This window comes from Lutra lutra, chromosome 3 (genome assembly GCF_902655055.1).
Source record: "Lutra lutra chromosome 3, mLutLut1.2, whole genome shotgun sequence".
NCBI lineage: Eukaryota > Metazoa > Chordata > Mammalia > Carnivora > Mustelidae > Lutra > Lutra lutra.
Window position 1 is genome coordinate 91064951 of NC_062280.1, and position 14219 is coordinate 91079169.

Here is a 14219-nt window from a genome sequence, read left to right on the forward strand (position 1 = left end):
ATTTTTAGGGATATTTATTTCCATAATAATTTTGCATGTATTTAGGAAACTTCTACATCATGCAAAGCACTGTGAAGAATATAAAGAAGTACAAAACAGGATCCTTGTTCTCAAGATCTTTCATCTCCAGATAAAGAGTCAAAATTAGTACAAGTGAAAAAAAGGGGAAAATTTTATATTTAATTAATTATAAAACCATGTGATTAAATATAAAACCATGTGATTCTGTCTGTAGACAGTTTAGCATCAGTGAGAAGGAAGAGTCAATATGGGATATCCTAGTCTGAAATACTTCCCTCAGGGTGAGGTTCTACTTGGGCAGTGAAGGGTGGCTATAGTGGAATTATGGGCAGATGAAAATGGGGAAAAACAGACATGAGTAAAAAAATGGAACTGTGCTTATTTTCTTCACAGCACTAATAGAAGTTTTAGTTATTTTATTTCTTAATTTTTTTAAATTACGGTAAGAATCCTTACTGAGGTCCGTCCTCCTCGCAGATTTTTAAGTGTTCAGTACAATACTGTTAACTATTGGCACAATGTTGTACAGCAGATCTCTAGAATTTTCACCTTTTGTGTAACTGAAACTTTATACTTGTTGAAGGGCAACTCCCCATTTCCTTCTCTCCCCACCCCCTGACAACACCATTCTGTTCTGTTTGTGTTTGACTAGCTTAAATGCCTCATATAAGTGGAATCATGAAGTATTTGTCCTTCTATGACCGGCTAATTTTATGTAGTGTGATGTCATCAAGGTTCATCCATGTTGCTGTATATGGCAAAATCTTTTTTTCTTTTTAAAGATTTAATTTTTTTAGAGCAGTTTTACAGCAAAATTAAGAAGAAAATGGGGTGCCTGGGTGGCTCAGTGGTTAAGCCTCTGCCTTCAGCTCAGGTCGTGATCTCAGGGTCCTGGGATCAAGTCCCACGTCAGGCTCTCTGCTCAGTGGAGAACCTTCTTCCTCCTCTCTCTCTCTCTCAATCTCTCTCTGCCTACTTGTGATCTCTGTCAAATAAATAAATAAAATCTTCAAAAAAAATCATTAAAGAAGAAAATACTAGATTTCCTATGTACCACCTATATCCTTACATTGATAGCCTCCCCATTATCAATGTTCTCTACCAGAATATTTCCTTCTTTATCAAGGCTGTTATCAAGGCTGAATAATACTTCATTGTATGTATATACCACATTTTCTTTAATAATTCATCTTTCAGTAGATATTTAGTTTGTGTCTGTATCTTTGCTCTAATGAATCATGCTGCAATTAACATTGGGATGTTAATATCTCTTTGATATACTGATGTCAGTTTCTTTGAGTATATATTCAGATGTGTGGGATTGCTAGGTCATGCAATAGTTCTATTTTTAATTTTTTGCGGAACCTCCATAATATTTCTATAGTGGCTCTACCATTTTATATTCCCAGCAGCAGTGGGTGTGCAAGGGTTCCAGTTTCTCTATAACCTTGCTAGCATTGCTATCTTTTTTTTTTAAATTATAGCCAACTTCACAAGTGTGAAGTGATATTTCATTATGGTTTTGATTTGCATTTCCTTGATTATTGGTTATGTCGAGCATCTCCTCATATACACGTGGGCCATTTACATGTCTTCTTTAGAAAAATGTTTATTCAAGTCCTTTGCTTATTTTCAATCAATTTATCTATTTATTTTTTGCTGTTGATTTGTAGGAATTAAAGTTGTTTCTTTCCTGTTTATTTATTTTTTTAATTTTTTTTTAAAGATTATTTATTTATTAACTTGACAGGCAGATATCACAAGTAGGCAGAGAGGCAGGCAGACGGGGCGGGGGGATAGCAGCTGAGCAGAGAGCCCGACGTGGGGCCCGATCCCAGGACCCTGGGATCATGACCTAAGTGGAAGGCAGAGGCTTTAACCCACTGAGCCACCCAGGTGCCCCTTCTTTCCTGTTTATGTATCTTTTTCCATCACGAGAACATAGGGTCTATAAAAGCAGACATTGTCTTTTGTTTTCCTACCTACGTAGCACTTTATAAATATAATAGATGCTCAATATTAGTTGAAAAATGAATGAATAAATGAATATTGTGAGGTGGTAAGAGTGGATGTAGCATGTCCTAGAGAGAAGTTAGAAAGACATCTTAGTAGGTGGAATCAATTCAGATTATGTCATGATTTAAAAACCTGGTAAGGGATTGTAAATTTGAGGCAGTCTATCATCAGGAAATTTGGAGAATCTTGAGCAAGAGTTAGGACTGATGAATGGTATGTGTTTAGAGGACTGCAACAACCCAGAATAGTTTTTCCGATTTGTCTGTGGTTCTAGTTGCATTCTGGTCACTACTGAGAAGATTGTTATCTGATTGGTCATAGTCTTCCCTGGGCACAAGTTTCTTTGATCATGGCTCTCAAGGATATGGTTTTATCTGTTTTGCCTCTTCTCCCATTTATTTGACAACTCTGTACTGCCCCATCAGAATCCAGCTGGTTATCCTCAGAGGCTTTTTTACATAGACAAGGCATGGTTTTGTGTTACTCCTAGAAGCTCCTCCTGCCCTGAAACTGTAATCTAAATTAAGTTATATGGCCACCTCTATTGACCAGAAGGCTGCAAAAGACTGTGCTTGGCATTTTGAATGTTGACTGTGGAAATTATTCTTCTTTAGCAGTGTTGACAGGGAAGATAGAGACTTTTGGGTAAACAACATAGAGTCTGACATAGATTGACTACCTTCTAATGGATAAGGATAGGCTTTTCTTTTCTTTTTTCTTTTCCTTTCATTTCTTTTTCTTTTCTTTTTGTTTTTTAGTCTAGTTTTTACAATTATGAATAAATCTGCAAAAATCCGTGTTTTGTGTGTGTGTGTGTACGCAATCATAAGTCTCTAACTCCTTAAATACCAAAGAGTAGAGGGGCGCCTGGATGGCTCAGTGGGTTAAAGCCTCTGCCTTCTGCTCAGGTCATGATCCCAGGATCCCAGGATCGAGTCCTGCTTGGGCTCTCTGCTCAGCGGGGAGCCTGCTTCCTCCTCTCTCTCTCTCAGCCTCTCTGCCTACTTGTGATCTCTGCCTGTCAAATAAATAAATAATAATAATAAAAAAATACCAAAGAGTAGATTGCTGATCATACAGTAAGAGTATTTTCAATTTTGTAAGAAACCACCAAATATTCTTCCAAAATAGGTGTACCATTTTACATGCTTATCGGCATTGAATGAGAGTTCTTATTGGTTCACATTCTCACTGGTGTTGTCAGTGATTTTTAGCCATTTTAATAGGTGTCTAGTGGTATCTAATTGTTATGTTACTTTGTATTTCTCTGATGACATATGACGCAGAGCATCTTTTCATATGCATATTTTCCATCTGCTTATCTTCTTTGATGAAGTGTCAATGCCTTTGGCCCATTTTTAAAAAATTGGGTGATTCATTTTATTATTGTTGAATTTTATGATTTCTTTGTATATTTTTGAGAATGGTCCTTTATCAGATGTACATTTGTAAGTATTCTCTCCATGTCTGTGGCTTGTCTTCTAAGTACTGATATTTTCTTCTGCAAAGAAGTTCTAATTTTAATAAGTCTACTTTTATCAATTATTTATTTCATGGGTTATGTCTCTGATGTTGTAACTGAAAAGGCATCACCTTCCCCCAAGTCATCTAGGTTTCTCATGTTATCTTTTGAGAGTCTTATAATTTTACACTTTACATTTAGATTCATGTTCCATTTTGAGTTAATTTTTGTGAAGGGTGTAAGGTCTGTATCTAGATTCACTCTTTTGTATGTGGACACCCACCTGTTCCAACACCATTTTTTAAGAGACTGTCTTTGCTCCATTGCATTGCCTTTGCTCCTTTGTCAAAAATCAGATGACTATATTTATAGGGGTATATTTCTGGACTGTCTATTCTGTTGCATCGATCCGTTTGTCTATTCTTCTACCAGTACCACATTGTCTTAATTACTGTAACTTTTTAGTAATTTCTGAAGTTGGATATTTTCAGTCCTTCAACTCTCTTCTCCATTTCATTCATTTTTGAGAAATATCTGCCAAACACCTACGTATGAATAGGCATAGATTGTCTGTCAGTTGTTCTTTCAAGTAAAGAACGGTATTCTATGGGGACATCTGAGTGGCTCAGTTGGTTAAGCGGCTGCCTTTGGCTCAGGTCGTGATCCCAGGGTCCTGGCATTGAGTCCTGCATCAGGCTCCTTGCTCAGTGGAAAGCCTGCTTTCTCCCTCTCCCTCTGCCTGCTGCTCCCTCTGCTTGTGCAAGCTTTCTCTCTGTGTGTCAAATAAATAAGTAAAATCTTAAAAAAAATGGTAGTCTATTAAAAAAAACTAGCTAATTTTCAAAAAAAAAAAGAAAGAAAGAAAGAGAAGAAGGGAAAAGACAAGGAAAAGAGAGAGGTAATCAGGAAACAGACTCTTAACTATAGAGAACAGAGGGTTACTGGAGGGGAAGTAGGTGGAAGGATGGGTTAATTGGTGATGGGTTTTAAAGAGGGCCCATGTAGTGATGAATACTGGGTATTGTATGTAAGTGATGAATCATTCAATTCTACACCTGAAACTAATACTACACTGTATGTTAACTGACTGTAATATAAATAAAAACTTAAAGGGAAAAAGGTAGCTAATTTTTCTTGCAGCTTAAGCAATCTCTTAAATACATTTCTTCCAGACAATTATACTTTAGCGTGCTGCAGAATGCTTTATGCACACTTCCCATTTTGCCACACAGAATATTAAAAAGACATGTACTGAAGGATCAAGATTTAATAAAATTAATGCTTTTACTGTTCAGTTAACTACACCCTTATGTAAAACTGGCTGATTTTTTTTTTTTTTTCTGTAAATGTATAGCAGTGGAGAATCCAGTGACTCCTTGTCAGATTTGTGATGCTGGTTATGTGATATTTAAGACTAATAGTCAACTTGTCCTTCCTTTTTTACCATGTTATCTATTTGCCCTTTTCCTCTGTATTATGGAAGATTTTCTCAACCATGTATTTTTTAATGTCCTAAGAGTTTGTCTTTCATTGTTCCTTGTTTCAGCATCTTTAATTTTTCTAGAACAAGACATGTGTTTGAATATCTTTGATAATTTTTTAAGATTTTTTTTGAATTATGTTTATGTGTCTTTATGTCTGTCTAAGTGTTTACTTTTTACTCTACTGGCTTTTTTCATTGAACTGGAGATTCTTGGTTTCCTATAATGTCTAACAAAATAGAGCTGGTGTCTATCATGGGTTTTCTCCTCCTTCATGAAAATAAAAATATTTTTTTTCCATATCTTTTTGGGGAGGGGATTTCTCATTGGGAGCTGTGCATAGAATTGGACACTGTGACTTGCAGATTTTGCTTTTGTTGGGAGCTAGGGGTCAGATTTTGGGTCCCCCAATGCTAAAATGAAGAGAACATTATTCAGGGCACCAGACTCCATATACCAAACCTTTTTGCTGAGTATTTTTAAGAAAAGCTATGGTTATATATTTAATTGAGACTTCTATCAGTTACTAATCCTCTGTAAACTCAGTGCAAGGGTTTGGGGAGATGGTGATAGTAGGTGATATTACATATAAAATATCTTCACTTGATTATCCTATTTTTAGCCTTTATTAACACTCCCACTGTATTATTTACAAGCTGAAATAAAGGTCATCCAGAGTTCTATGGAGAGGGATTAAAAATCAGATTTTATTTTATCTTATTTTTATTTTTAATTGTAGTATAATAAAATTGAGTGATGAATTAATGAAAATTGAGAGTGGGGGAAAAAATCATGATCCAGGTTGCCACTTAGCCTATTTGCCTATTTTCCCATTTCCACATATATACCATCTTTTATGTATTACTCATATGCCCCAATTCTGTTGTTTATTTTATGAGTTTATACACGGGTTTTTCTGCTTTGTGTTTCTGTATTTCTATCACAGTGACATATTGTAAGAATTGAAAGGGAACACACATGTATCCAGTCTAATTTACTATACGGTACAACTTATAATAAACTCTCTACAGTAAAAGTCTTTTTTTTAAACATTTTATTTATTTATCTGATAGAGAGAAACACAGTGAGAGAGGGAACACAAGCAGGGAGAGTGGGAGAGGGAGAAGCAAGCTTCCTGCTGAGCAGAGATCCCGATATGGGGCTTGATCCCAGGACCCTGGGATCATGAGCTGAGCCTAAGGCAGACGCTTAACAACTGAGCCACCCAGGCGCCCCTATATTAAAAGTCTTTACTCATTTTCTTCACAGGAAAGTTTTCTGGTCTTATGTCAATTCAGGAGTATAAACCAAAACCTAAATGAATGTGCTACACACTAATCATATGCACTTAGATTAGTGAGTATATATATATATATATATATATATATAATATATGTAACAAATATATATATTTTGTAATATATATATATCCATGTAAGAGAGAGAAGACTAAACATCTATCAATGAAAGAGGACATTAGAGTTAATTTAACACCATGGGCTCTAAAACTGGGGTTTGTTCTATAATTTGGGGCTCCTATGTATTGTATGACCTAGGGAAAACTATTTAGCCTCATTTTGTCTCAGTGTTCTTCAGCAAAATGGTTTAATAATAGTAGTACTTACCTAATAAAATTGTTGTGAAGATTAAATGAAGTACTCTGTAGTGTTTAGAATTGTGCATTGCACAAAATCAAATTCAGTAAGGGATTATCATTGTTGATGTCTGTATTACTCTCCTTGCAATATCTGAAACTAGGCTTTGGTTCAGTCTAAATATAGTAGAATTTGAATAAGAATAAATGTACGGTGAAAGTAAAGATTATGTTGTTTTGTTCATACAATTAAATAACCTTTAACTTCTAGGTAGAAATTGAGGTGGTCCCAATTGTGATTAATTAGCTTTTTTTTTTTCTTTTAAAGATTTTATTTATTTGATAGAGAGAGATCACAAGTAGAGAGAGAGAGAGAGAGGAGGAAGCAGGCTCCCCGCCTAGCAGAGAGCCCGATGCGGGACTTGATCCCAGGACCCTGAGATCATGACCTGAGCTGAAGGCAGAGGCTTAACCCACTGAGCCACCCAGGCAGCCCGATTAATTAGCTTTTTCAAGAAAAGTCTAAATTGTTCAAAACCTTTATAATTATGAACTTTATTTTGAATTATTGCCTTTCTTAAAATTTTTATGCATTCTGCATGGAGTCTTAGAAAGAACCAAATTTTGGAGATAGGAAGACCAAATATATAAATTTGATTAAGATAGTTAATCTCTATGAATCTTAGATGTTTCATCTATAAAATGAGAATGGTAATAGACTTCTTCTAGTTTTGGTATAATAATTTGAAATAAAATAATAATAAATGTATCATTTTCAGACGAGATCGGGCACCTTCAGGGTGGTATGGCCATAGACAAATGTATCATTTTCACCAGCATGCTAGCTTCCTTAAGGTCAAGACTCTTTTTTTTTTTTTTTTTTTAAATCTGTGGCACATTGCAGGGTCTCTTCTAAGAGAGATATCCAATACAATACATGCACCCCACAAAAAATATTCAATACATGCACTCAACACATACACCGAGCAGTTTACATTATTAAAATTTTGAAGAAAGGGGCATGAGCAGTGCAAAAAAATAAAAGATGTTAGTATGAGGAATTCAATAGCAGGGAGTACTAATTATTAAAAGTTTCCATATTGCAAACGAAGAGTGTAGTCTTTTTTTAATAAGTTTTGTTTGGATATTTGGTTGGATTTTGATGTTCATTTACAGATATAATACAGTACTACTGTGATCATATTTAAGTATGTAAATAATATAATCTGAATTCTATATTAATTTGAATATGCTTTTATTTATATGGTGTGTGAAATTTTCTTTTAAGAAAAAGAAAAGTTAAGGCAAGAGCCTCTAATTGGAGAGGAGGGAGGAAAATTTAAACAATAATATATCACTGTGGTTTATATTTTTTAAAGAGTGAGAGTGATTTCATTGCTTCCCTTAGAAACAGATTTTGGGAATATAACAAAAGAAATAAAAAAGTATTATACTTTAATAGCTGTTTACTATTATTTAATAAGATGAATATCTTTTTCATAGAAGAAATCTTTTCACTTTTATAGATAAGAAACTGTGGTGGGCAGACCAAAACTTAGCTCAGCTGGGAACCTGCAGCAAAAGAGATGGAAGAAACCCCACTGTCCTGCGAAATAAGACTTCTGGGGTTGTTCATATGAAAGTGTATGATAAAGAAGCACAGCAAGGCAAGTCACACTGTAATGAATTTGTGCCACTTTTTGAATATATAATGTTCTCTTCTTTTCATATTATTTTCTCAATTCAACAAGTGAAAGGTTTGTATTTTGCTTCTAGTTAAAAAAAATAAATAAATAAGGAGCAAATGCTCCTTATTAGTGCAGAAGAAATGCCCTTAACATAAGGTATATAATGAGTTTTTAAAATGTTAGCAAGGGCTCCCAAGGGATCTTAATTTGTCAGGTCTTCAAAGAGGTCTTATCTAGTTCTTGATTTAAAAAATGTAAGAATGAGAAAAATAAATCCCAGCCAGATACAGACAGTGTATAATTAAGCCCCGAAACTGAAGGAATGAGGGGACTTCAAATGGACTATGTCAACGTAAGAATTTTGCATCCAAAAACACTGCATTGTTTGGCTCTAAGCATTTTGCTTTTTTGTTTTTGCTTGTCCAAATGGTGTGCAGTGAAATGGAGTGAGAGAACGAACAGATGGTTTACATAGGTGGACTTGTCACATTGCCCAAATGGCAATTACTTTAGAGATGCCAGCCAGGACAGCCCCACACCTGCTAGTCCTTTCTTAGTTTTTGCTTCATGACCCATGACATTAGCAGAACTCTTTTCCTAGAAAAAATATTTTTCTGTATTTTACTTTCTTACTTTAGTCTCTGCTATGAAAATCCTTAGCTTCACATACTTTTCTTCTTAGGAAAAACATTTCAAGAAAATGTAAAGGAATTTTCATCTGAAGGATATGGGCATATAGACCAAAGCAGAGAACAGTAGAGACAGAATTAGTGAACCAAGAGGATCACTAATTCTGAACATAGGTAACAAACATCAATTGACAGAATTTATTGGCAATACCAATTGGGAGCCATACCTGCACATCCAGACATAAAAGGAAGACCAGATTCATGGTTGCCTTCCCTGGACAGAGCATGGGCCAAATTCTAGTATGAAATCATTCCTGAAATTTCATGGAAAAAAAAAAAAAGAAAGAAAATAATTGCTTTAATAAACAAACAAATAATTAAGTGATTATTGGGCTCCTTTCATGGTTTAGAAGACACTAATACCCGTACTTTATGCACAAATCTGTATTTTCTCTCTGATTTAAAAAAATTAATTTTTAAAGTCTTATTTATTTATTTTTTAGAGAAGGAGATGGGGGACAGAAAGAGGGAGAGAGAGAGGATCTCACTGCGGCTCCACCCCTAGTGGGGAGCCCAACACGAAACCAGATCTCGCAACCCTGAGATCATTATCTCACCCAAAATCCAGAGTCTGGGGCTTAACAGACTGTGAGCCAACTAGGTGCCCCTCTGACATTAAAAAAAAAAAAAAAACTATCTATAATAATGAACAGGAGCATTTTGACTAGCAAATTTGTAATCAAAATAATTTTTCTGGCATTCAAGCCATGGGGAATAGATTATATCATTGAGAATAAAACATTGGTACTCAATAAATAAAACACCATGACATTTTTTTGTGGATTTTAATAGAATATATTTGCAAAGTATAAAAGCTTATAGTACTGTGGTAAACTTTAGTTCATTCTGTACTTAATGTGATTATATCTGAAAACGCATTAGAAAATACAACAGAGGGAGAGATGTACTGCTTCCAAACAGGACATTGAAAAATTTATTCCTCCTTTTTCAAAATATGAAAAAGCACATGGTTTGCTTGAAATTGTAAATTAATATAATTTATAGAGTTTTCCCAGATACAACACCAAAAAGTTTATTGGAGGAAAACTTTCTTGTATTATGTTTGGATCACTTTTTTACTCATGCTAACAAAATTTTCCTCATCTTGTAAATGTTTAATACTACAGGTAGATTTGGGTATTTTACACATTGTGAAAGTATTCCTAACTTGACAAGGACCTGTAATACTTGGGAATTAATGGTATAATATGACTAAGCTTAAAATTCAGTGCAAATACTATTTTTACTAAAAGAATGTGTTGATGAAAGCATCTGTATTAGAGAGAATCACATTAACAGAATCATGGCAGGTATCTTAAAAGCTTCATTAGTATGAAATATGAGCAATTTAGAATTATTTAAGGTGTTAACATTACTACCTCTTTGGATTTCAAAGTACAATTATCTACTTCATCACTTTTGACATAGATCACTAAAGAGCTGAGACTTCTCGTTAGTCAAGTGGACTCTCTACCTCCACTGGGGAATTGGGGCATGAAGTTTGGACATCAGTCTCATTGCAAAATATTAAGCCAAGCTGGTATTTCAAATGTGCCAGATAATCACTACCTAAATTACTGTCTTTAAAACCACTCTAATATTTTTTCTTACATCAATTCATTGTTGGTTAGGCAAAGACACTTATTGCAAATAGTGACTCATTTCATCTTTTTATTTTCCCTTTTTCTCCTCTTCACTAGTAGAGACTAAACAAGTGATACATGAAATGTATATTGTACAACATAATTGTTAACATAGGCTAGTTATATTATTTGTTAAAAATAAGTATGGTACAATATACTGCTATTACTGCAATTATATTTAAAAATGCAGTTCCAGAAGTTCCTTTTCTTATGTTTTTAACATATATTTAATATCACCAAGGTTATAGAACCCTATTTTTCTTTTGTGATTTCATTCTTTTCCTGAATCTATTTTTTTATTAACTTCAATTTCCTTGTTTCCCCTTCTTTCCATTTGATGTTTCTTCATGCTTTCTAGTTAAAACATTTCTTCTCAATCTCTTCTCAGCTTTTCAGTCTTTATAGTAGTTGAAATAGATCAATATCAAAATGCAAATTTCCATAGCTTGGCATTGCATTAATATATGTTTATGTGTTTTCTATAATTTATAATATGCATAAGGTCAGTATAGATTATTGTAAATCTGAAAATATAACTCTTTCATTAAAATAATCAGAGATCTGAAATTTTATCTTAGTATATAAGTCAGCTTGAGGAAAGAGGGAATAAGTCAATTCACCTTCATTAGTTTATATAAGAGATAAAAGTAGTAATTTCACCGGGCAACCCTAGGCCTAGCATGTGGCCTTGTATAGGATGGAGTCCAACGTTGACTGAACTGGTAACCATAGGAAATGGGCAGAGTATGGTAAATCTCCAGATGAGAAATTTCCCAAATTGGAAGTATTTCACACTTCAAAAGTGACAGAACTCACTACAGCTTCAATTGAACAATTAAATCCCATCAGACTATTTTGAATTCAGGAGATGAGAAATAATGAGCTGCATTGGTATTTTGAATTTTCCATAGAGCACTATTGATATATAGCTTTCATCACGCTTTGTAATTCTCACTGGATTTATTGCACTTCATATTAGAGCTTGAACATCCAGTAAACGGTACTGCATGTCCTCGAATAATAAAAATGTTGTAAAAATGGGATATTTAATGAACTTGCTGGATAAGACTGTAAATTTCTTAACGTCACGCTACCAGCTTTAATTAGCACATTGAGCCTAGTAAATTCAATGGAACATCTTTATAGAATGCCTACCTGTGATTACGTGACTAATATTTGTCATTGCTGCTATGCAGGAATAAGGAGAATTAATATGCCAATTAATTAGATGACTCTTACGGGTGTGTTTTAAATATATTTTGGGAGAATTATGTTCCTAGGAATAGCAAAATTTATTTCCTTGCTTTAAAAATTATTTAAATATGTATATACCTCCTTTCTTTTAATGGCATAATCTTCACATTGAGTTAGTAGTATAATTTAACAGCTATTGATTTGACACATTTAGATAAAATATTCTTGAAAAGGAAGTAACTATAGAGTTGAAATGAAATATCATAATAAAAATTATAATAAAATATTTCCTAGTTTCTGTGATCTTAAAATATTGCAAGTCTGATAACATTCATGACAAACCAATTTCACTTGCTTTTCTATAGCCCTGAATCTTCTCATGCATTGTCATTTGCTTTTTAAAAAACTGTTTCTAATTATTTATTTTAAAATTTATTTTTTGAGATCTAATTGACATATAAAATTGCACAAGTTTAAGGGACATAAAGGGCTGATTTGATGCATTTATATATTACAATATGATTACCACCTTAGCATTAGCTAACCCCTCTATCACATCATATATTATCATTTTGTTTTTGTGGTGGGAATAATTAAGATCTAGTCTCTTAGCACCTTTGAATTGTAATCAAAGTTTAATTGATACTATAAATTAATTACAGTATTGCTGTGGATAATCACTATGCCACACATCAGACCTCCATTTACTTTTTTTGGGTGGGCAGACTTCAGCTGCATTATGCCATTTCAAATTATTCAAGACAGTAAAACATCATACTAACCTCGATGAAGCAGCTGCATTTATAAATCAACAGAAGTATAAATATTTGTTCAAATTATTGCTATCAGGGGCGCCTGGGTGGCTCAGTGGGTTAAGCCGCTGCCTTCGGCTCGGGTCATGATCTCAGGGTCCTGGGATCGAGTCCCGCATCGGGCTCTCTGCTCAGCAGGGAGCCTGCTTCCCTCTCTCTCTCTCTCTCTCTCTCTGCCTGCCTCTCCGTCTACTTGTGATCTCTCTCTGTCAAATAAATAAATAAAATCTTAAAAAAAAAATTATTGCTATCAAATGATACTCTTTTTATTTTTCTTAAATATTTCTCTTGCTTGTTTTCCTCCTATGCAGGCAGCAATTCTTGCCAACTAAATAATGGCGGATGCTCTCAACTGTGTTTACCAACATCTGAAACCACAAGGACCTGCATGTGTACGGTGGGATACTATCTCCAAAAGAACCGCATGTCATGTCAAGGTATAAGGTCTTGGAAAATTCAATTCTGATGCATTTACTTTACCAATGCAAATTTTAGGCCACAAAAATTAGTTTAAAAATAGAAAAAATAATATTAGTGTCTTATTAGAACAATGGTTCACTGCTTAGTCTCATATATTTAAGATTGTTACCATCTAAAAAGTTTTAAGTATTACTGCTCTTTAAAGGTCATAATTAGTTATTTTCCGGAACCGCAGTTTATTATCAAAGTTTTAAGCAAGCCCAGTAGACACTACTTTCAACTTGAATAAGCAAGGGCTGAAATAAAAAGCAGTGACTGGTTACTATTATGATTCGGTCTGAATTCAGTTATTCTTTTTACTGTTTGAAAAAAAAATACAAGAGAAGTGGTGAGGGCTTAGATTTGGTTAGCTGAGAGGGAAGATCACTGCCAAAGAACTAAAACCTAAAACACCCATCTTCCTATTTCACGTTTCATAGATTCTAGTGCTTAGTTCCAAAGAAATTTGATTCTAGAATGATCTTTTTATCCAATGATCATGACTTAATTTTACTAAAAAACAGGTTTCAACCTGGGGTGCCTGGGTGGTACAGTCAGTTAAGCCTCTGACTCTTGGTTTTGGCTCCGGTGGTGATCTCAAGGCCATGGAATCTAGCTAGCATCCAGCTCCATGCCCTCTGTCCCCACCCCCACATGTGCGTGCCCACTCTTTCTCTCCCAAGTAAATAAATCTTAAAAAAGAAAAAGAAGAAGAAGAAGAAAAAGAAAATATGTGCCTAAAAACATGTTCTGGCATATTAGAAAAATTCATAAGTATCAGCATGCAGACTTCTGGTAGTCAGCTTTTATGTCTGTGCATATTTTAGAACATACTTTTGAAGCTATAACAGCAAGGTATTAGCAAAAATTAAGTACTTGGTATGTTTTTAGTGTTCAAAATGATTTAAGAAGATTAACTTTATTAGAAAACTAACAACTCTGTAGCTATGTAAAATCATATATACACTCAAAGTTTATCATATATAAGCAATAAGATAATTGGATATTAGAAAAGAGGGGGTGAATTTTGGGTTGTGAGGCCAGGTATGTTTTCCAAAATTATCTGCCTCTGTGTTTATGAAAGTATGGTTCCCAGACCAGTAGTGCCATCACTACCTGGAAACTTTTCAAAAATTCAAATTATTAGGCCCCTGGTTTGG

General features: G+C 34.3%; 1 protein-coding gene across 1 annotated transcript in view; it reads left to right on the top strand.

Moving 5' to 3' along the window:
• LRP1B (LDL receptor related protein 1B) overlaps positions 1–14219 on the top strand; it is a 1982574-nt gene that overhangs the window by 1414550 nt on the left and 553805 nt on the right. The window contains 2 exon segments of the mRNA XM_047722477.1: positions 8101–8245; positions 12916–13037. Of these exon segments, the coding sequence (XP_047578433.1) occupies positions 8101–8245; positions 12916–13037 (267 nt within the window).